The 22,985-nt window shown below is 44.2% G+C and overlaps 3 protein-coding genes across 20 annotated transcripts in view; 1 reads left to right on the forward strand and 2 right to left on the reverse strand.

Moving 5' to 3' along the window:
* The window catches only part of DNAI7 (dynein axonemal intermediate chain 7), a 44,496-nt gene extending 37,637 nt beyond the window's left edge, over positions 1-6,859 (reverse strand). For 3 of the 6 annotated variants that reach the window (XM_075898577.1, XM_075898598.1, XM_075898563.1), the window contains exons 1-2: positions 6,688-6,763; positions 4,133-4,153 (exon numbers count right to left, since the gene is read on the reverse strand). In XM_075898577.1, coding sequence (XP_075754692.1) covers positions 4,133-4,153; positions 6,688-6,690 — 24 coding nt within the window. In that variant the 5' untranslated portion in view covers positions 6,691-6,763. Of the gene's footprint in view, positions 1-3,657; positions 3,725-4,132; positions 4,154-6,687 lie in introns of those variants that run through there. The other 3 variants (XM_025187033.2, XM_075898592.1, XM_075898572.1) reach the window with 3 other exon arrangements.
* ETFRF1 (electron transfer flavoprotein regulatory factor 1) lies at positions 6,806-20,291 on the forward strand. Of its 5 annotated transcripts, XM_075898727.1 has the most exons (4): positions 6,806-6,936; positions 9,866-9,942; positions 10,042-10,301; positions 20,155-20,291. In XM_075898727.1, exons 2-3 carry the CDS (start codon positions 9,901-9,903, stop codon positions 10,261-10,263), a joined length of 264 nt encoding a protein of 87 aa, XP_075754842.1. In that variant the 5' UTR covers positions 6,806-6,936; positions 9,866-9,900; the 3' UTR covers positions 10,264-10,301; positions 20,155-20,291. The 5 variants fall into 5 exon arrangements, with proteins under 5 accessions (XP_075754842.1, XP_075754808.1, XP_075754814.1 ...); XM_075898693.1 differs by lacking the exon at positions 20,155-20,291 and having other exon boundaries at positions 10,042-11,260; XM_075898699.1 differs by lacking the exon at positions 20,155-20,291 and having other exon boundaries at positions 6,812-6,941; positions 10,042-11,260.
* KRAS (KRAS proto-oncogene, GTPase) overlaps positions 16,104-22,985 on the reverse strand; it is a 208,257-nt gene continuing 201,375 nt past the window's right edge. For 5 of the 9 annotated variants that reach the window (XR_012896020.1, XM_075898656.1, XM_006127666.4 and 2 more), the window contains 2 exons: positions 20,358-20,470; positions 16,104-18,111 (listed from right to left, as the gene is read on the reverse strand). Coding sequence is in view for 6 of the 9 variants with exons in the window: in XM_075898656.1 (XP_075754771.1) it covers positions 17,991-18,111; positions 20,358-20,470 (234 nt within the window). In the remaining 3 variants the exon portion in view is untranslated. Of the gene's footprint in view, positions 20,471-22,985 lie in introns of all 9 variants that reach the window. The other 4 variants (XR_012896019.1, XM_075898628.1, XM_075898640.1 and 1 more) reach the window with 2 other exon arrangements.

Here is a 22,985-nt window from a genome sequence, read left to right on the forward strand (position 1 = left end):
AGAGAAACACGACCTAGATGGAGCTATTACACGGTGGGTGCATAACTGGTTGGATAATGGTTCCCAGAGAAGTTATCAATGGTTCACGGTCATGCTGGAAGGACATAACGAGTGGGGTTTTGCAGAGACCAGTTCTGTTCAAGATTTTCATTAATAATTTAGATAATGACAGAGAGCGTACTCTTATAAAATTTGCAGATGATACTAAGCTGGGAGCGGCTGGAAGTGCTTTGCAGGATAGGATTATAATTCAAAATGATCTGGACAAACAAAGAAATGACTGGAAATAAATAGGATGAAATTCAATAAGGACAAATGCAAAGTACTCCGCCTAGAAAGGAACAATTAGTTTCACACATACAAAATAGGAAACGATGGCCTAGGAAGAAGTACTGCGGAAAGGGATCCAAATATCATAGTGGACCACGAGATAAGTATGAGCCAACTGTGCAACACTGTTGCAAAAAAGTGAACATCATTCTGGGATATATCAGCAGGAGTGTTAGAAGCAGGAAATGAGAAGTAATATTTCAGCTCTAATTATGCCTCAGTTGGAGTACTATGTCCAGTTCTGGGCACCTCATTTCAAAAAAGATGTGAAAAAATTAGAAAAAGTCCAGAGAAGAGCAACAAAAAATGAGCAACAGTCTAGAAAACATGACCTATAAGGAAAGATTGAAATAACTGGGTTTTGTATGGAAAAGAGACTGAGGGTACATCTATGCAGCATTTCGAAATAACTTAGTCCATGTCTACACAGCAGGCAGTTATTTCGACATAATGAAATACTGTTAAACTGGAGGACTTCTTACTCCAACTCCTGTAAACTTCATTGTACGAGGAGTAAGGAAAGTCAGAGGAAGGGTGATCTATTTTTAAATAAGTGCTATGTAGATGCTCCCAATTCGAAAGAAGCTATGCAATTGACATAGCTTAATTTGCGGAGCTTATTTCAAGTTAAGCCCTGCTGTGTAGATGTACCCTGAGAGGGGACATGAAGACAGCTTTCAAGTACCTAAAAGGTTGTTGCAAGGAGGAAGGAGAAAAAATATTTTCCGTAACCTCTGATAAGACAAGAAGCAATGGGCTTAAACTGCAGTAAAGGAAGTTTAGGCTGGACATTAGGGAAAACTTCCTGTCAGGATGGAGGCAGCAAAATTTCCATCTTTGTAGATTTTTAACAGCAGGTTAAACAAACACTGGCAGGGATGGTTTAGAAGATGGTGCTTGATCCAGCCATGAGTGCAGAGGACTGGACTCGGGGGCAACACGTGGGGGCATGCATCCCCCAAAATGCCATGGGCAGGAAGGGCAAGAGGCCAGCCTGCAGGGCCAGAGTGGGGATCTTGGGCCCGCATCAAGGATCCAACCACCACAACCCCTCTTACTCACTGGCAGAGCAAGCAGAGCAATGTTGCCTCATCTTGTGTTACTCTACTGGCTACAGTGGTTCAGGGAAGAGGTGGGAGGATCAAAGGCAGGGCGGGGGGTAGAGCAGGGGTAGGAAGAGGCAGAGGAAGGAATCCCAGCACTTCCCCAGGTTTGGGGGGGGGATGTCTCATGGGCTATGTCCCCTATTTGTCTCTTCTCAGTGGTCACCTCTGACTGGACTTGATAACTTCTTGAGGTTGCTTCCAGTTCTATGATTTTATGAACTTATTGATGCATCTTTGTCTTTGCTAAAGGTAGATAAGATGGAATAATTTGTTTTTTGTTGGAAACAATGGAGGCACACAGAGTTTAATATCACTAGCATGTAAGTGACAAGTAGCTTACCTATCTCTATCTTTACATTCTGATTCCCCACTCTCTTGCCATTTGCACCCATGAGAGTGGAACATACATGTAACTTGCTAGTTCAGAATAATAAAATTGTATTGCCATTTTGCATAAATGTAAATTACTCCATGAAATGTAAGGCAATAAAGAATCAGGTGCAGGATAACCAAAAGGAAGATGGCAATAAAAGGGGCAAAGGCCAGCACTTTTAAATAAATACTGTAATATAATGGAAGCCTTCTCATTACGTACTTTTGCCCCATCTTGGTAGCAGTGGTATTTCTAGAAAATTTTATCTTAGATGCAGTGTTCCCGCTAAGATTTTCCATCCTTGAGCAGAGGGAGTTTTGTCTTGTGCACCAATATTGAGGTCAAGTGCGCTTGTTCAGATGTGTGCCACAATGTGTAGCTTGTTTGACAAAAAAAATAAAAACTTAAATGCATAAATTGAAACTCAGTTACAAGGCTTGTTATGAAACTTGAACAAAAGATTAAGTCAAATTTACTGCTGCAATAAGAGACAGTAACTTTACTGATGACAATGAAGTTATGACTGGCGTTCCGTTTGTGTAACAGAGGTCGCAGAAGTCACAGATTCTGTGACTTTCTGTGACCTTTGCAACTTCTGCAGTGGTCAGCATGACTGACCCTAGGGCCACCTCAAGCAGCTGGCTCCTGGACAAGCTGCTCAGGTGGCCCCAGGAACAGATACACCAGCTGTTGCTTCAGCAGCCCTGAGAAGCTGGCCTTAGGCACAAGCCCTGGATTGCCAGCCAGCACAGCCATGGTCCACTTGCTTCACGTGTCCCTGGGAGCCTCTTTCTGCCAGCACACCCTCCCTCCACCATATTTAACTACCGGCAATTTTAGTGCAAGTCTCAGATAGGTCACAGGCCATACATTTTTGTTTTCTGCCCGACCTTTATTTAAAATACCCATGACTAAATCATAGCCTTAGTTAGAAAAAATTGAATCCCATCACATGTATTACTCAAGCATTCATCTTGAAAGATCTGCCACAAGATCTGAAGATAGAGACATAGAAGATATGCTGGTGAGTTTGACTGCAAGATGAAGGCCTTAGGAAAAGCTGAAAAAACTTTAGATATATTACTTTTTTACTATATATCATTTATTGACTTCTCTCAGTTTGGAAGACGAAAACAGATCAGTCAGTTTTGCTTGTTTACAAAAATAGTCTAATCATTTCCCCCCAGATTCTCATGCCTCGGTCCAGTGATGCAATGTGTGACCTATGAAATGCTATAGTGCAACATGTTTGTTTTATGTAAATTTTAAAGATTATACTGGAATTTTTAAACATGGAATTTTTTTGTCTTAAGTGTTGTAAAATCTTGTTTTACAAAGTCTTTTACAGCAAATTTGACTCAACAGTATGTCTTAACCCTCCCCTAAAATATATCAGACCTTAATACTACTTGTAGATTAGCTCCATGAGGGAGTAATCTAGTTTGACATCCTGCATAACAGCTCAGTACTGGGTCTTGTTCTAGTCAATTTCATTAATGATCTGGACAATGGAGCAGAGAGTATGTATATGAAATCTGCACATGACTAGGAGTTGTTGCAAGTACTTTGGAAGATGGGTATCGAACACAAAACAACCTTGATAAAATAAGAGAATTAAAATCAACAAGATGAAATTCAATAAAGAAAAGTGCAAACTCCTTCTCTTGTTGAAGGAAAAAAAATCAAATGCATAACTACAAAACATAGTTAGCTAGTACTGCTGAAAAGGATTAGGGGTTTATAGTAGATCACAAATTGAATATGAGTCAACAATGATGCAGTTGTAAAAACAGGCTAATGTTTTGGGGTTTATTAGCAGAAGTATTGTATGACAGACAAGGGAGATACCTGTTACGCTCTACTTTGCTCTGATGAGATCTTAGATGGAATACTATGGCCAGTTTAGGGCACTGCACTGTAAGAAAGACAATATTGAAGAAAGTCCAGGACAGCTACAAAAACAATAAAAGGTTTAAAAATCCTGACTAGTTAAAAAAGCCTGCATGTGTAGTCCTGAGAAATGACTGATAGGGTACCTGATAACAGTCTTCAAGCATGTTAAAGGGTATTTAGATTTAATTGGTCTTGCCTCAGTGCGGGAACTTAACTTGATGGGCTGTCAATGGCTATATTGCTACGATTCTATAACACAAGCCATAGTATTTCACCCCATAATCTCCTGAGTGAGGAAACTGTTCTTCCCAACTATGTAAACAAACACTACTGAATTCAACAAATTATTTCTGAGCTAGATCATATCTTTGTTGTTATATCTATGTCCTATCTCATACACATACACACATTTACCTACATGCCTACCTACCTTTTTTTTCTTTTTTGGCCCCTAAAAGTTCACAGAAAAAGAAGAGAGGGAGAGTCAGAGATTATAGTACCTAAACAGACTATAATTAAGAAATGTAAATACTATGTAAATTAAAATCAGACAGGTAAGCAGATTTCATTTCAAGCTTAGCCATTGATAAGAGAATATATGAAAAAACTTTCATTGGGGAATAACCAATGCCTTTAATACAGGACAAAGGGAGACCCACTAGTATATTACACAACAACTTCATTGCTTTTATTGATATTAACAGACCACTGCCACATTTTATAGCAATATACTGTAGTTAAGGTTGTGGCAGCACATTCATTTTCATTTGTCCATTAGAAGTTGATGCATCAGCAGAGACTTAACTCAGTCAAATGTACAATTTAGTTAAAAATGTCTTTGAAGACCTTGCTTCCTTGTTTCACTGGTTTATAGTAGGACTGCTAATCATTTAAACAACTATACACTAACTAATAAGCCTGGGCTCATTAGTTAATCCTAATGACTACACAGTCCACCCCGCACCACCTTTGTATCAAGGCAGTGGGGGAGAGCAGCAGGAGCAGGTGCCCATGGGAAACCGGCTTTTAAGCCACCTCCCAGCACCTACTGGTTCCCCTGGAGCTGACTCCCCCCTGCCCAGTTCTGCCTTTCACAGAGGCAGCAGCACGGGAGACGAGTGGGTGTTGGAGGAAGCCAGCTTAAGAGACAGTTTCCCAGCACCAAATCCCACGGAGTCACTTGCCTCCCCTTGCTGCCTCCCAAAGAGGGACCAGGAGCTGATGCTGAGGAGTGCAGGTTTAAAATTCGGCTCTCAAAGAGCACCACTCCATGGAGCTGTCTGGCCCTCCCAGCCCATGCTGCTGCTTCTGTATAAGATGCATGGGATTTGGGGGAGGGAGGCAAGAGGGATGCTGGAGCAGCCTCATGTGCAGCAGACAGGAGCCAGTCTGTGTGGGGGAGCTGATCTGGGAGTGGGGCTGGGAGTGCTCTGGCTGCCAGCTCTGCCCCCAGGGAGCATTTTAGTAACCGTGGAACCCATAACATTTTTTGCAGATACATGGATTACTAACATCCTTAGTTTATAGAACATATAGTATTACAATTATCATCAATCACTATACAGACTTGTGAATCATTGATCCCTTTTTATACACTGAGAAACTGAAGCACAATGACACTAAGGGATTTTTCCAAAAGTAACATAAGGAGTTATATGGATCAGCACTCGCATTGCACTCCCTGTCAGTACCCGGACCAGACATGTTATTGATACCACGAGCAAACCAAATTCAGTGATGAATCCTGTGCCGCCTTAAGCACATTGTGCATATGCTAAGAAGTCTGAGTAAAGAATAGAAACTAAAGTATCACAACACTCAGTACCCTACCAAATACTGCCTCATTTACCAAATGGTTAAATTTTCGAAGAAATAGTGTATTGTTGTGCAATGGATTTGATAGGGTGTGAAAGTGAAGTGTAGGAGAATGCAAGCTGAGTTTCATTCTAAAATATCCCAGGGATTTCCTACAACATAAGAAACTGGATTCATCAGGCTTAGCATAAAGGCTCAGTTTCTCAATGAGACTTAAGTTCCTATTGTCCACTGATTTGGTGAGCCCAAATACTTTTGAGGAACTGGTCCAAAGTGTTTCTCTCCTCCAGATTATCATCGGAAGTCAAACCCAGATTCGCAGAGACAGAACATGATTTCTAGTTGAGTGGCTTGTGTAAAATGCAAGGGATTTGATAGAATGACAGGGCTCTTGAGCAAGGATGGTGCAGCCTCCCTGAAGTGGCGGGGCCTCAGGCAGAAGGGCTGGGTTGGGGTCAGCCAGCCCTAAGCTCCCTTCAGGATTTAAAGGACCCACAGCAGTGGCGGTGCTGGGTGTCCTGGGCCCTGCTGAATCGCTTAGCTCAAGGGCCGTTGCCCCCATTGGTTCTCCTGCCAACCTGTTGGCACGTGAAGCGCCTTTGGTGCTCAGCCCCGTTCTTAGAGCCACGGGGCCCAACACGCCAGCCACACGTGGCTATTAGGCCAGCAGAGCGAGGCTAGTTGGCTGGACACCACGGTCCTAGGGGACAGAGGTGAACCTTGCAACCCCCCTCCCTCGCCAAGTCCCTACTAACTGGGCTCTTGTTGGTGGCGCCAGCACGTCTGGCGGGGGGAGGCTGAAACGCCCCTTGCGGGAGGCGCTTGGCTGCCCGGTGCGGGGTGACGGGCGCTCACCCCCTGCGCTTCGCCTGACTGACCGTGTTTGACCCCCCGGGAGCGCTGCAAGTAGGTGCGGGGGGGGGGGGGTGAAGCGGTTCCCAGCACAGACCGGGGCTGCTGCTCGGCCCAGCGGCTCCCAGCCCGAGTCTGACGCAAACCAGCCCCCCTGCCCGGCACAGCTCACCCCGCGGGAGCCGCGACGCGAACTGGGGGCGCCCGGGGACACGCCGAGGCAGATGGGAGACGGGAACTGAGCGGGGGGGGGGGGGGAGTGACTTTCCCGCCGCCCCCAACAACCCCAGCGCCGGGCTCCCCCCGCTCGGCTCTCACCATCTCGCCGCGAGCCCGCAGTTGTTTACCCCTCCGTTACCTAGCGCCCGAGCCCCGCCCACGCCGAGCTCTCGCGCAGCCAGCCGCTCCAGGCTCCTTCACACCACGCCCCGCCCCCGCGCAACCGCACTCGCCTTCCACGCGCATCATCCGCCCAGCCGACCGTTCGCCCTCCGGGCGGGGCTGCTTCACTAGGGTGGGGCCGGCGGCGCTTTACGGCCGGCGGCTGGTTTTGCGGCAGGGCAAGTGGTAAGGTACAGAACAGCGTCCCCCCCCCCCCCATCACTCTGAGTCCCAGCCCCAAGGGGCCTCCCTGGCGGCACCGTCCCGCGGAGAGGGAGCAGCGCCTTGTGCCACGCGGGGGCGGGGCCCATGCGGGTGCTGCACTGTGAACGCCCCCCCCCCCGTCAGCCCCAGGGGCCCCGCACCAGGCGAGGGAGCGGGCGGGGCCGGTGAGTCCTGGGCTGGGGGGTTCTGACTGGGGTGTAAGCGCCTAGTCCAGTCGACTGCTCGCTCTCACCAACGGGGGGGGGGGGAGCGGGCTTAAAAACCAGTTCTCCCCGCCCCAGCTCCGTGGTGCCACCTGCCCCCCCCCCCATGCTGTTGACCCCGAGCTCACCGAGAACACATGCTGCTGTGGCAGAAGTCTCTGGCCGTAGGGGGGGGGGGGGTGTCCCAGCTTTCTACCGGGACCCCTGTGAACAGGGGTTGCTGGACCCCACACGAACTGGGGCTGAGCTGAGTTTTAGCTCGTGTAGGGTCTGGGAGCTGTGTCTGCTGCAGCTCTGCATTTTAAACGTAGTGAGGGCTCTTAGGGTTGCCAGGTGTCCAGTATTTGCCGGGACAGTCCGGTAATTACGTCTCCTGTCCAGTAGAAAAAAAATACTAGACATGTAAAATGTCCAGTATTTTCTGTTTTTCTTGGCTGGAAAGCTGGTGGGGATATTTTTCCTCTGGCGGGGGAAGAGGGAACACAGGAACTTAAAGGCACAATGACTTTTTTGGGGGGAGGACTCAACAAGTTTGATCTCCCTTTCCTCCCTCGCCTCCCCATTTTTCCCCCATGCCATGTTCTGGATTTTTTGTGAGGGTATCTGGCAATCCTATTCTTAGGTAGGGCTTAGACTTGGCATGAGCCAGAACTGAGCTGGGCTTGCTCAGTCCCTGCTCGGGCTGGGTCTGGGGGCTGCCTGCACTCCCAGCTCTTACCACATTTAAATTGCAGGGCCACAGCGGGGATAGCTCATGGACCTGTCATGAGCTGGGACTGAGTTCCTTCCCTTACTGACTAATCATGTAGTCGATAACAGATTGTATCAACTACACAATTAACCAATTACCGCTTTTTAACATCCTTACTTCTGACTCAGATCTTCATGATAAGTAGTAGCAGGAGCCCCATGGCATGCTCATGAACTTTCTAAATCCTTTGGATTCAAAGTGAATGTACAGACTTTGAGCCCCAGAAGGTAAATTGTCCCATCTCTGCTGCTTAATAAAATATAGGCTTATAACTGGGGATGTGAACTGTAGCCAAGTAGTGGTTAACTGATGAGTCTGACACACACATACCCTCTGCCTCCCATAGAGGCCAGCAGAGCTGGGGAGGGGAGTGCAGGCAGGAGCCAGTGGACTTAAAAGCTGGTTATTTATATAGAGCTGCTCCCAATAAGACTGTGCTACTTAGGGAGAATTTAGGGTTATACACATGCTGACTTCTGCAGAGCCACCTGCCACTCCCCCTCCTCCCCCCCGTCCTGTCCTAGGATCTCTAGTCATCATACAAATCTTTCAGGATTCAAATGCAGTCTTGCTACAAGAGTTAAACATAAAACATACAGCTTGCTGACCTCATGCTCAGCTACTTTCTGAATCACAAATGATTCAGCTATTTAGGAAAAACAGAGTATAAAAGAACTTAGAAATCACTCCAGAAGAGTTCTTCTAGTTCAGCTTTTTCCACTTTTGAATCTCAATTGTTTGGTTTTTATAGTTCACTTCCAGTTTTGCTTCATCTATAGCGGGAGACTCAAACTCCTGGCCCACAGGTCATCCCTGGCTGGAGCAGCTGTACAATCCAGCCTGGGAGTCCCAGAATGCTGGAATTGGGGGCCTGTCCATTCCTGTCCCTCAACCCCTGCCTTTTCATTCCATTGCCCCAGCCTCTCCCCTTGGATGGCATCCTGCCTCCCAAGGGATGCAGCCTCAGGGATCACCAGGGAAGGAGCTTGGTGCTGGGCAGCAGCAGGGAATCAGGTTCCCCCATACTCTTTTCAGCTGAGTCCTCTGCTTCCCCATGGCTTCCACCAACATAGGGGCTACGTCTACGCTGGCCCCTTTTCCGAAAGGGGCATGTTAATTTCAGAGATTGTAATAGGGAAATCCGCGGGGGATTTAAATATCCCCCGCGGCATTTAAATAAAAATGTCCGCCGCTTTTTTCCGGCTTTTAGAAAAGCCGGAAAAGAGCGTCTACACTGGCCCCGATCCTCCGGAAAAAGCGCCCTTTTCCGGAGGATCGGGGCCAGTGTAGACGCTCTTTTCCGGCTTTTCTAAAAGCCGGAAAAAAGCGGCGGACATTTTTATTTAAATGCCGCGGGGGATATTTAAATCCCCCGCGGATTTCCCTATTACGATCTCTGAAATTAACATGCCCCTTTCGGAAAAGGGGCCAGTGTAGACGAGCCCAAAAGGAAGTTCAAGGGAGATGGACCACTGCTGCCAACCACCACCAGTCCTGCCAGTAATCCCCAAGGCCACATCCTTGGGGGATGGGAGTTTGAGACCCCTGATCTAAAGAACTTCAGAAATGACAGAGCCACTGTACTTGGAAGATTGACAGTCTAATTGAGATAGAAGAGATGCTGCCTACTGGCCATATAATCTACATATTAATATAAGGAATTATAAAAAATTGTAGTGTTGAGCTTGCAAGCTTCCACATCTTGAACTGGGAAATATACATTGAATTATTTTCAGAATTGATTGATTTACTTAAAATAAGACCTGTCTTCGTTAAATTGTAAATGCATTCCTGCTAATTCAGGAAAGCAAAAACTAAGGAAATCTAATTCAATCATAGTTATTTTGGTTAGTAGTGTAAGTAATATCATAAATAATTAAAGTGCAGTCATTTGTTAGTTTAGTATGTGGCTAATATCAAACTGATTATTCTTTAGGTAAATAAGTGCTATGTTCAGTGAAATATGAAAAAATGGCCAATCTCAGAGGTGAAGTGCTGAATCTTTACAGAAATGTAAGTGTCTTGAATGCCACTAGCACTTTTCCTTAACTAGATAAAAAACCATTTTGCCACCTATTGCAAAGTTCTAAAATACTTGTTATTTTTTTTAAGCTGCTGTACCTTGGAAGGGAATATCCCAAAGGAGCAGACTACTTTAGAAGCCGTTTGAAGGCAGCTTTCCTAAAAAATAAGGATGTGAAGGATCCAGAAAAAATTAAGCAACTAATTGCTCGTGGAGAATTTGTTATAAAAGAGCTGGAGGCCTTGTATTATCTCAGAAAGTATAGGGCTATGAAACAGCGGTACTATGAGGGTGACAATAGGAACAAGTGAGCTATAATATTGTTGACCCTGCACTTGTGACGATGCAGGTTAGCGGCTGGGATGAATTGATAAAAAAAGAATAGTTATGTTAAAGGCAATGAGATAAATATGTCCAAGTTAGTGGCTACATTACTACATTTAGAGTGGCTATTTTAATTATTTAAATATAAAGTTCTGTGGCATGTAAAAATGATCTTATAGTGATAGCTCTGAGGGTTTGCTCATCATTCTAATCTAGCCTAAATTGAAGTTCATGCACAAAAATACTCCGACAGAAAATAATCTAATTTGTTTCCTCGCATTTTCTTCACTAAATAAATGGATTTAAGACTGAATGCAAATCAAATGTATATGAACAAAAAAATGCTATGTAGTATGGGAAAAAAGCTAAGTGTTTAACATTGACCCAAACTTAATATTTTCTTGTTTTTTGAGTTTATTGTAATCTTAGTTTTAAAATCTTATGAATCGTTTCCTACTCACTACAAATGAAAACCATTTCAAAAGTGCAATTAGTTTAAAAAAAATATTTTAGTGGCTGTGTCATTTTGGTACGTTAGCGGATACTCTTAGCCTCTCTCAACTGTAAAAAAAAAAAAAAAAATCACTGTGTATGGAAGATGATTATTTAGAGAAACATTTGCTAAGTGTTCACACCCAGAATGTGATGTCCTCTAGTTCTAGTCTGCTGTGAAAATTTATATTTTTTGTAAAGATTCACTGTTTCAGTGCTGAAAAATCATGCTCTGTGCTCCTGGTGTAGCACTTATATCATGGCCACTATTCCTGAAAGGGTGCCAGCATTGCTAATATAGACCTATGCTTGAATTCCATTTAAGATCACAAGAAGAGGAAGTAAAATGAAACTTTTAAAATTACATTTAAGTGAACTACTGAAGTGGCGTTGCTGGTTTAGCCGCATTATTTATATAATTGACTTAGAGGTTACTGAAACTGTAATATACCATTTTGTCTGAGATAAATGAGGTCTTTTTCATTTCTACTATCCTAGTTTGAAAATGTCCTTCTTCCACACAAATCTTTATAGCTGCACTGCCTTTTTATTTAGTACAAGAAGATTTACCCAGTGCTGCTCATTTATCTGAGGGTGGGGCTGGAGGTAAGGGGTTCAGTATACAGGCTGCCCCGTAGAGAGGAGAACCCTACCCTCTCTCACCTCAGCAGCATGGGGCCAGATAAGAAGCACCTCTGCATGGTTGCTGCAACTCCAGCCTGGTGATGGGTGTATGTTGCCTGTCTGGGACAGTTTCAGATTTGTCTCCCCCTGCACTCCGCAGAGTGAAAAATGCAGTGAACTGTGAACTTTCCCCTTGCACCCTGAGGAAAGGGAGCAGCCAGCAATGTTCCCATTCAAATTGGCTACAGTACCCTCACGATTAGTTGGTAAGGGACTGTGCTCTGTCCCGGCTCGCACCTGTCCAGGAGCTACCCGTACTGTGGCTCTGTCAATTAAATGTAGTACGAGCCGGGCATACAGGTAGCGTGGCTCCTACTACATTTAAATGGCAGAGCAGGGGTAGCTCATGGATCCGGCACGAGCTGGGACTGCTGTGGCTCTGCATTTTAAATGAAGTAAGAGACGGCTCTTACTACATTTAAAATGCAGAGCTGGAGTGGTCCTGGACCAGTAAGAGCTGGGACTGCTCGGTCCTGGCTTGTGCTGGGTCCAGCAGTCCCTGTTTGTCACAGCCCGGGTTGGCCGCAGGCAGAGGCTGCTCCAGCAGTAGCCCCTGTTTGTGGCCAGCTCACCCCTGTTCATGGCTCACACGGGGTCTAGCAGCCCCTCTTCGCAGCAGCCTGGTCTGGCTACAGGCAGAGGCTGCTCTGGGCCACCACGACTAGAGGCTGCTGCTGGAGCAACCTCTGTCTGCAGACAGCCTGGGCCACCACAGGCAGAGACTTCTTCATAGCAGTCCCCCTACACGACTGCCCCACACCACTACCTCTGCTAGAGGCAGCAGCAGGGAGGGGCTGGTCACACCACGGAGACGGTGCTGGGGGGAACTGGCTTTTAAACCTCCCTTTACTATTGACAGAGAGCCATTGTGGACTCTGTTTTGTTTTGGCAACAGAACTGGGTTCTGCCAGTATCCTCCAACGCCTGCCCTGATGGCTGTGCTCAGTGTTTTGATCTCTGCTGCCCTGCAGGCATGTACCCCTCCCCTTTCAAAGTGCTGGGGAAGCATCTGACAGCTGAGTGAGCTGCTCTGTTTGGGGACAAAGAACAAATAATTGAAATGCTCCTGTTCTGCCCTGCACTAGGAACACAGCAGCAGGCAAACTGCTGCTGCAGAGGGAGGGCTGAATTGTGCTGCTTTCATATTCCTTAGCATGGAGAGCTCACAGAGTTACTCATAATACTGCTCCCAGCAGCTGAAGATGCTGAGAGAATTCTGAGGGAACCCCAGGAAACACAGGGATGAGCTGTGCCTTCCCACACCACCACACTGTGGGACGCCTACCCGCATTGTTTTGCTGTATCGGTCAGTAGGGTACTAACAGTGTGGCCTTGAAATGCTGACAATAGGAGGCAGAAAAAAAGAGTTTGACTGGTTTTCACTTTTGGCAAATTTGCACGTCAACCTCTTTCGCCATCAAATCTCCCCACAGTGTAGACACAGCCTGAGACTCCTAGGCTACGTCTAGACTACATCCCTTTTTCGGGAAAGGGATGTAAATTAGACGTATCGCAAGTGCTAATGAAGCAGGGATTTAAATCTCCCCTGCTTCATTAGCATAAAAATGGCTGCCGCTTTTTTTCCCCTGCACAAAGCTTTGCCGGAAAAAAGCGCCAGTCTAGATGCTGATCTTGCGGAAAATAAAGCCTTTTCCAAAAGATCCCTTATTTCATAGACCATTCTTTCTTATCATGTAATCATCTCCTTTCTCATTCCCGGCATACCTTCTGACATGTCACAAAAGAATCAGAAGTCTTACAGTCTTACTACTCAACCCCTAAATTCAACCCCATCAGATACATACTGGGTACTCAAGGAAGTAGGAGTTCTTTGGAAAAATAATGGTATGTGATCAAGTATTTAAGGACTATCAGAATTAGATGTAAAAAGTTTTAAAAGGTAACCACGTAACTGCTAAAAACTTAGCAGTTACACACACTTTGGACTCTGCAGCAGGGGGTTCTAAAGTTTTTGATACTGGGCCGGTAAATCCATTCACAAACTTTTGTAGGACCAGTAACATTCATTTGCATATTTGCGTATTCATTAAGCAAATGATGAATATGAAAATAAGCTGCTTCTGGTCCTCCCAAAGCCCCCAGTGCTAGCTTTAGCAAAGCTTTTGATGCAGTCACCCACAATATTCTTGCCAGCAAGATAAGGGAATATGGATTGGATAAATGGACTGTAAGATGGATAGAAAGCTGGCTAGATCAGGGTGTCCCAAACTTTTTACTTTAGTCGGAACAAGTGTTTTTTCAGTACTGTTTTTTGCAGCCCAAACATATAAACACATTAAAAAAAATGAAAAATGAATAATTTTTCACTGTTTCACCCGGCTGTATCCTCCGCCCAGCCTGGGACAGGGCTTAGGGGACCCGGCGTAGCACAGGCACTCCGGGAGCCCGGAACATCTGGCTGCATCCTCTGCCCAGCCTGGGCCACGGCTTGGGGGAACCTGGCGTTGCACGGGCACTCCGGGAGCCTGGAACATCTGGCTGCATCCTCTGCCCAGCCTGGGCCATGGCTTGGAGGAACCTGGCGTTGTACGGGCACTCCGGGAGGCGGGAGCAGGAGCAGATTGGTGGTAGGGTATCTGGCTAGGAGGGAGGGTGCAAGGAGGGGATTTGGATAGGAGTTGGACCTCCCTGGTCTGGCACCCTCTGGACCTGACCGGTTGCAGATGAGGGAATTTTTTGGACCAGGGGAGGTCATTTCAGGGCTCCTGGTCTCCCCCCCCCCCCCCAGGCTTCTTTGCACCTCCCTCCCCTGCAACTAAGCTGCCCACCCCTGCTGGTTCCCTGCACGTCTCCCAAAACCATCCCCCATAATCCAAGGGAGTACAGCACCAGTTCCCTAGAGCCCCTCACAGCCCAGCTGAGCTGCTGCCCTTCTGTTCTCTATGCCTCCTTGCATCCACCTCAGCCTAGTTGAGCCCCGCACTGGTTCCCTGCATGCCTCCCCCACAGCACAGCTGAGCCCCCTTTCCCTGCACCTCTCCCCTACTGCAGCCAAACTGAGCTCTGAGCTCTGCACTCCCCCCCCCCCCCCACAGTTCAGCCCAGCTCCCCGCATCTCTTCACTTTCGCAGCCCAGCTGAGCTCCATTTCCCTGCACCTCCCCCCGAACTACAGACATGCTGAGCCCAGTGCTGATTCCCTGCCCTGCCTCCCTCTCCTTGAGTCCAGTGCCGGGTTCCTGGCATCTCCCTCCTCCTGCAGCCCAAGTGAGCCCAGAGCCCCGCACCTTCCCACCCTGGCGCCCCCCTAGCATGGCACCCAGGGGCTACTGCTCCTCCCCTCGCTATGCCTGTGCTGGGAGCTCGGAACATCCAGCTGCATCCTCAGTCCAGGCCAGCCTAGGGCTTGGGGGACCGGGCACCACACCAGCACTCCAGGAGCCCGCAACACCCCAGCAGCCATGCTGAGGCCTGATATTTTTTCCCCCATGGACCAGTACCAGGCTGAGGCCCACAGTTTGGGAAACGCTGCTCTGCAGTATAAAGCTTGGAAGTGGGGCCATGAGGGGCAAATGCCTTCCCAGGAGCAGCGAGATCCCCGGCCAGCAGCCTTTGCCAGTCCCGCTCCCGAAGAATCACAGCACATAACCAGGCAGGGCCCACCATGAACTGAGGCTACTCCAGCCAGCTGGAGCAGCCCTTATCTGTGGTGGGTCACACAGGGCTGGAGCAGCCCCCTGCCCAGGGTGAGCAGGGAGCTGCTCCAGGCCCCACCAGATAACCAGAACTGTGACTAGGGATGTGAATGACTGGTCACTTCCCCCCACCTTGCTGCCTCTATCAAAAAGAGGCAACAAGAGGATGGGGTGCTTTAAAGAGGAGGGTTGCATGGAGCCCAGGGTCTGCCGTTTTGAAACGCGGCATGCAGCCCAGGGCCAGTTAGGAGTCTCCCATCCGCTGACCCTGGGCTCCATGCAGTGCTGCCGCTTTGAAACACCACGGGGTCAGCTGGGGACTGCTTGAGTCCCCCATTCACCCCATGCTCCCCACAGAGCTTTCGCCTTTGAAGTGTAGCAACAGCCCTGGAGGCATCCTTATCGACTAATCAAATAGTTGATGCAAACTGCCAGCCCCGCACCGTGCATGCGCACAGTGCTGGTGAATGGGGCGCACGGAGGGACCGGCTGAAATCTACTCGCCCCGGGCGAGTAGAAACAGCGGTTTGTCAAGCCCTGCTAATTAGAATACATATACAATCTGAACTCTGCCATCTTTACTTCCTCATTTATGAGTGTTTGATTTTCCACACTAATAATATTATTTTAATATGGGGGGGGGGGGGGAGTGTAATTTCCTAGTTTTTTAAGAAAAGCAAACTGCAAAAAAAGTATCACTTGTCACAAGCCCTGCTGATAATACACAGAACAAAGCCCTGGACCAGTATCCTAGAATGTTTTGCCCAAACTTATTTGTTACAGGTTTCACAAAGGAAAGAGTCAGTTAGAGTATATGACAGTAAATGGAGGTGGGGGCTGTGAAGTTGCACAAAAGTTGATGGGCAAAGATGATTACAGCATGGTTGGAAATCAAAACAGCAAGAGAAATTGAAAGGGGCTGCCAAATAAATGAAGTTTATAGGGTACTTAACTATAAATATTGGAAGGTGCAACAAATTCAATAGCAACAAAAGGTCACAATAACTATTTTTATTACATTACAATAAACAGGAGCAGTACAATTTGACAAAAAAATGACAAATTTCAGATCACCTCACAGCACATACTCCTATAAAACATTAACATTTTAAACAGTGGTCATTCTTTTAATTTAATGTCAGGTATGACCAATATTCTTAGGTCACGCAACCAAATGATGGGAAAATGGGATCACACTGCATATGTTCCACATCAAAAAGCACAATGTACAAAATGTGCATGTTTCAGTTTACACTATACAAAAATAGTTAAAATACATTCCAGGTAAACATATTACATTAAGAAATCGTTCTAGTAAGAAGTTGGCACTCAAGAGGAAAAAGCAGAAGTATTTTCAACATGAAAACACAAGACAGTGGAATTATTAGGAAATGTTAGGAAAGATTACTGCCTGTGTAGCTTAATGTATATTTTACAAAAAAGAATTACAGCATGGTGGGCTAAGAAAGAAATAGGTGTATTGCTTGATCGTATAGACAAAAGAATGGAAGTTTTTATGTAGTAATTTCCTTATGAGAGAAATATGACGACAGTCATTTTATACTGTGAATTTTTTACATAACCTCAGCCAACCAAGATTTTAGGACAACTGTATTGGTTAAAAGAATCAAAACAATAATATTTCATCTTTAAGTTAACTGATGACTTTTTTTCTTTTTATTTTTAAACAAAAAAAGGTGTTTACCAAAAGTTACATAAAGCTACTATCAGGCACTGGAAATCTAATGCATTTATGTAGTAAGTGGCTTCACAAGTTCATTTAATAGTTACTATCAGAAAAAAGGTAGCATCTGGATATGTTCTTGGAAAGCATTTCAATTTAGGAAAGATAGAATAATTATTAGATCAACTTGTGCAAGCTGCAATTCAACATGCCTCACCAAGTCTCTACAAACATTAAGACAAAACTGCACAACAGTGGCAAGGATGAGCATACTTTGATGAAAGATCAAAAGACTGGTCTAAACAGTTTTAATATTTATTCCAGTGAATTGGTGTTTTACAGATAAAACTTATTAAAATAAGCTATCGTGGTATAAATATTTTTATACTGATAATTGCATTCACATTTGAAAGCTGCACCCATTTCAGCTAAATTAGTTTCTCTACCAATTTAGTTAAAAATCGATAAAATATGTCTAAAGGAGCCCTAAATTTGCATGCAGATTCAGTTACAAAAAAGTCTTAAGTCTTAAGATTTTATTTTCTGTTTTTTCAAGTTACATTATCCACTTCTGCTACATTCTTCCAATACACTGATAGTAGTGTCTAAAAAAATTCAATTAACCAACAAAATTTTCAACCTCAAGATGTTTTAAACTTAAAAATTGCAAATAAAGCACTTGATGTTTACAACATCTACAGGGATTTGTTCCCACTTCCTATTGGTCCTAAATTAGGATGTAATTATACTTTCTCCCACAATCATCTTTCAGATTTGTGTTTGTTTGGTCATATATATGAAGTCTATCCTGCAGCTTGGAATGATTTTTTTAAAATTGTAATGCTTTCCAAGCCACACAATTTAAGTCATACATCAATACAGGTAGTACATTTATTATATCACTAAACACCATTGCAGCTCTCCTTCAAATACGGCCACTACTGCTCCCTGTGTAGAAACAAGAAATCATCTTGCACATGTAGTTGTACCTTTAATATTGTATATATGTTTTAAGTTACACTGCTACATGAAAATCCTACTCTGTAAAAAACTCAATTTGAAAACTCTGTTTAAAAGTTACTGGTATTCCCAAATTATCCTGTATTGCCTATCATGACCACTAAAAGCTTATGAACCAGGCCCTGACAAATCAGAAGGTTTTAATACATGTTGAATATTATTAGCCTTCAGTTCTTTAATTATTTGACATACAGCTGAGTCACATTTTTCAAGGTCTTCCTGGCAACTATAAGGGCTAGATACGTTAAAAAGAAGCTGAGATTCTCATGTAAATTCAACTGAATTCCAGGAGTGGAGAGCCTTAAGGAAAAAAATCAAATGTTACTAAATTCACAGTTTAAAAAAAAATCACAAGAGTTGGCAACACTGGAGTAACTGGCTCTAACTTTGGTTCGGATTAACCAAACTATTGCTATACTACGAATGAAAGCTTATGCAAAATAATGGATTAATTCCACTCAGAAAAATCATTAAAAAACCCTTAAATCAGTCTGGGTATGTCTACACTTGAACCCTAGTTCGAACTAGGGATGCAAATGTAGGCGACCAAAATTGCTAATGAAGTGGGGATTAAAATATCCTGCGCTTCATTAGCATGATCTCGCCGGCACGTTTCTCCGCTGAACAGCTGTTTCAAAAGTGAAAGTGAGAGCCAGGACACGTTGGTTCGAACTAATGTTACTTCTCAAATGAGGAGTAACGTTAGTTCAAACCAAGAGATTTGGTTCAAACTAACACATCCCGGCATGCACTTTCAAAACAGCTGTTCAGTGGAGTAACGCGCCCGTGAGATCAAGCTAATGAAGCACGGGATATTTAAATCCCTGCTTCATTAGCAATTTTGGTCCCCTACATTTGCATCCCTAGTTCGAACGAGGGTGCAAGTGTAGACGTACTCTCTGGGAACAACAACACCGAAAACCTGGTTAAGAGTATAACAATCTTGACATTTTATGCCACTAAGCCACCATGTAACATGTGAAACAAAAAATGAGTATTTCACAAGAATTACAGCAGACCACAAGACAATATTGGCTCTGGAAACCATAATACAGGTTGGACCTCCTTGTCCCAGTACTCTTGGGATCTGACCAGTCCAGAACGAGGGAGTTTGCCAGACCAAGAGTGGTCATTTCAGGCTCTTCTGCCTGGCTCTGCTCCCAGCCCTGGCTTCTGACCCCTCCCTGCCCAACTGTGGTCTTAGTCCCAAGCTGGTCTGCCAGTCCCAGCCAGGCTGTTGGTCACCAGCTCCACTGGCACAGCCACAGGTCTTCCTGCTGGGAGACTCCCAGCCATCAGGGTTCTCTTGATTGAAACATCTGTGGTCCATCCGTAGATGGACCACGGATGTTGCTAGACAAGGGATTGTCGGTTTAGAGCGGTTCATCCTGTATCAGCTATGCCTACTGAACATTTGTGCTAATTCTCCATCGTCCCCATATTTATGGCATAGTGAATTTCCAACTAATGTCTATGAAACAGCTGAATTCAAGCAGTATTACTAAATCTAAAGAAGTTACTGGACTTCAAAATGCCTCCCATATTATACACAAATGGGCATTTGGAAATATTTAATGCCACTCTTGAAAAAATGGTTTCTGACATCTATAAAGCTAAAGGTTCTGACCTTATATTCTTAGGATAAACTCTGAATCAACATATGAGTTAACTTTTTAAGTGTTGAAATTACTCATTTGTTAAGGCTTTCCAGTATTTCTTAGTAGTGACACAGACGGTGAAATTCTGGTCCTACTAAATACTCTGAAGTTTGCCAGTTACTTTAGTGGAACCAGGATTTCATCCTGAGTATCTAGATACAAAAAGTTAGTGGAAGTCTTAAGCAAAGCATTGCAATAACAAATCAATCTAATTAGAACTTTTACTTTTTCCATTGCCAGGTGTGCATTATTGTCTTTTTAAAATTTTTCTTTTTTTAATAGAAAAAATATAGTATTTCAGACATGACCATGACAAATTGCAGTGAAAAAACTTTGTGAAAGTTATATGTTTACATTCATTGAAGTTGATTTGAAATGCTACAAGACTAGATGCCTAGAAGCAGAATCTATAGGAAGACTATAAAGGCTTCTGGTCTCTCAATATTGCAGTCAATCTAGAATAAAAGAAAACAAGTTGGAAATAAAAGTTTCTTATGCTGACTAGTCTTTTTATCCAACCAGATAAAAAGCCACAGTAACCATATAAGAGCTGTGGAACATTTTCATTACTTTGTTTGCACACAGAACTAAAGTTCACAATTGGTAAGAAAAATAGGAAGTTATCAGCTGTGCATGCACCAAAAAATCCTAAGAGAATTCTCAGGGTTTGTTTTTTCTTCCACAGGCATTGCTAGTTCAAGAACCAACACTCAAGGAATACTGGCACTTAAGAGGATATAAAGTTTCCACTGTCATTTAAAACAAGCATTTAGGTTCATGAAGCAGAAAGAAAATTAAGTAATGCTAAAACAAATGCTAATAATTTAGTGTAATGTACAAAAAAATCACTTAAGTATCCCTTAAGAATAAAGGATAAATTGTATTTACATAATTATACACTTTGTCTTTGTCTTCTTTTTCTTCTTTTTACCGTCTTTGCTCATCTTCTCTTTATGTTTTCGGATTTCTCGAACTAATGTGTAGAAGGCATCATCAACACCCTAAAAAGAAATATATGTGGCTGTAAGTCCAATTAACATGATTTTTATACTCATTTAGGTAGCATTTGTTTTCATCTGAATACTGCAGTTTCATATCAATGTCGTAGTTTAGTATGAATGTATTGGTGTTGTGAGGAAGTATGCATTTTTATAAATCAGTGTAAAATTATTTATTTATTCCTGTGCTTTTAGGTGTTTGGGTTCTATAAATGTAACAAACAGCATGTGCAGTGTCACTCAGCAGCCTTCACTGGTTTTACAAACCTTTGCAGTTTAGGAAGTTGCCAGGTTAGTGTGGGGTTTGTTTCATATACACATTTTCATTTGCTACACAAGAAATGGAGAGTCCAGTTCTCCACTGTATTGCTTATTAAGCATTTACCCTACGGATGTAAAATCCCATTTAATTGGCTAACTGGTTAAACCTATCATTTAACTGGTTAATCGATTAAGGGGGGCAAGCAGGGGGACCGCTCCAGCCCAGCTGGAGTGGCCCTCTCCTGCTCGCTACTGGGCTGAAGCACCTCCCCCTCAAGTGTCTCAGTCAGAGTAGCCCCTGTCTGTAAAGCACCCAGGCCCGCTGGAGACAGAGGTTGCACTGGCCAGGACACTAGAGCAGCCTCCTGCCTGCAGCAGGTCAGGACTCCCATCCAGAACAGCACCTGTCTGTAGCACCCTCCAATCCCTCAATCAGATAACCCTTCACATCCCTACTTTACACATGTGCAAAGTGGCTGTAAAATCCTGCTCTAGAGTCATAAGCCTCACACCAGCTGAAGTGGGTACAGAAATCAAGCTCTACAGATAAAAATAACTCCCACCACTGGAGCAGAAAGCAGTCCTTTGTCATCAGTTATAGACATCCTAAATTGCGAGCCTCAAAAAAAGGGCAACACACATGCACATTGCATGTTCCTTCTCTCACTGAAAGCAACAGCTAAAAGCCCTCCCATTGATGCCAACAGGAGTAAATGGGCCACTTAAAAATAGCAACAGTGCCTAATTACACAGTTTTATTCAAAAGTTGCAAGTGTATATGTTGGAGTCGATTTAGCTATAGGGAAAGTTTGAAACATAAGTCATTTCAAAAGCTGTATATAAAAAAGCAAATAGCTCCTTAAAACAATGGGCATTTACATCCATCATAGCAGCGTCAATCCCTTTATACTTCTATCAGAGGATTATAACTAGGATAGAATCCTAGCCACTCAATACTTCACCAATTTACACAAACATTGGCCATTTCTCCCTAATTCTGGGGTTTCATAGCAGAGTGCTCTAATTATGTTTCAGCATACTTAAGTATATTTACTAGTACACTATGAATTATTACAAATACAAAATAGGCTAATGTCAAAATAAAGTGGACACAGTAAATTGTGTGATTCACTACCTTTGGTTTTTAAATGTGTTCACTTTTTAAAAAATGAGAATCAACAGATCTCATTAGTGAAAATTAGTACTATTCTACTGTAAAATTCAAATGTTAATATTTGACAAACTTAGTCAGAATTAAGGCACAGTATGAATCTATAACCACCTGTATCTAGAGAAATAATCTTTATCTAGAGAAGATACAATGGTACTGTACCTGGATATACAATTTTAAAATGTACATACTATGGCATTAAGTCTCCATTAACTAAAGTAGAAAAAACATATTACAGTCTAATGCAAAGGACTGAAGGATAGGGATGTGATAGTGAACATGATTAAACGGTTAACCGACAACCCTGAGCTCATTGGTTAACCTTCACGGTTACCTGTATCAGAGGCAGAAGTGCAGGGTGGTGGGAAAGGCAGGAGCTAGTACATGCAGGGGGCTAGCTTTTAAAAGCCAGCTCCCCCTCTGCATACCGGCTCCCATGGAGACACTCCTCCCTTCCACGTATAATTGCACAACTGCTGACAACTCTGGGAGTTGGTGCTCCTGGGGAGTTGGCTTAAAAGCTGTCTTCCAGCAAGCACCAGTCCAACCTCTCCCACTCCCAGTGCTGCTGCCTCTAACAGAAAGGCAGTAGTGTGGGGGAGGGGTGAAGGCGACTCAGTGGGAGCTGTCTGCCACCCCACACACACAGTGCGTAAACGTGTAACATCTACAAAAAACATATTTGAACATCCCCACTGAAGGACAGTCTCATGGCCAGAGCGCAGGATTGACATCAATACTGCACATGCTGTTTTCCCACAAACTGCACCCATGAACCTGAGCAAGATGGCCACTGAATGCCTCAATTTCCCATCAGTAAAATGTAAGGAATACCATCTTCCTCCCAGAGGAAGTCAATAAAATTTATAGAGTGGTTTAACATCCTCAGAAGAAAGGTGCTAAATGCAAAGCATAACAGAACACTAAAGTGTCCACAAAAAGATTCCTTCTCCTTCCTTTTAAGCTACTGTTAAAATAAATGCATAGAAATTAATCTATAAAAAGCTATATTCAAACTATATTAAGGACTGTATCCCAAAAGAAAGTAAGGAAATTCACTATTAAGGCTGAAATTCATTCTAATAT

This window comes from Pelodiscus sinensis, chromosome 1 (genome assembly GCF_049634645.1).
Source record: "Pelodiscus sinensis isolate JC-2024 chromosome 1, ASM4963464v1, whole genome shotgun sequence".
Taxonomy (NCBI): domain Eukaryota; kingdom Metazoa; phylum Chordata; order Testudines; family Trionychidae; genus Pelodiscus; species Pelodiscus sinensis.

What these genes read in the sequence shown, in the direction of transcription:
- ETFRF1 (XM_075898727.1), top strand. Translation starts at nt 9,901, where the DNA reads ATGGCCAATCTCAGAGGTGAAGTGCTGAATCTTTACAGAAAT. An exon ending in TGCTGAATCTTTACAGAAAT is followed by an intron (nt 9,943 to 10,041) that starts GTAAGTGTCTTG and finishes ATTTTTTTTAAG; the next exon opens with CTGCTGTACCTTGGAAGGGA.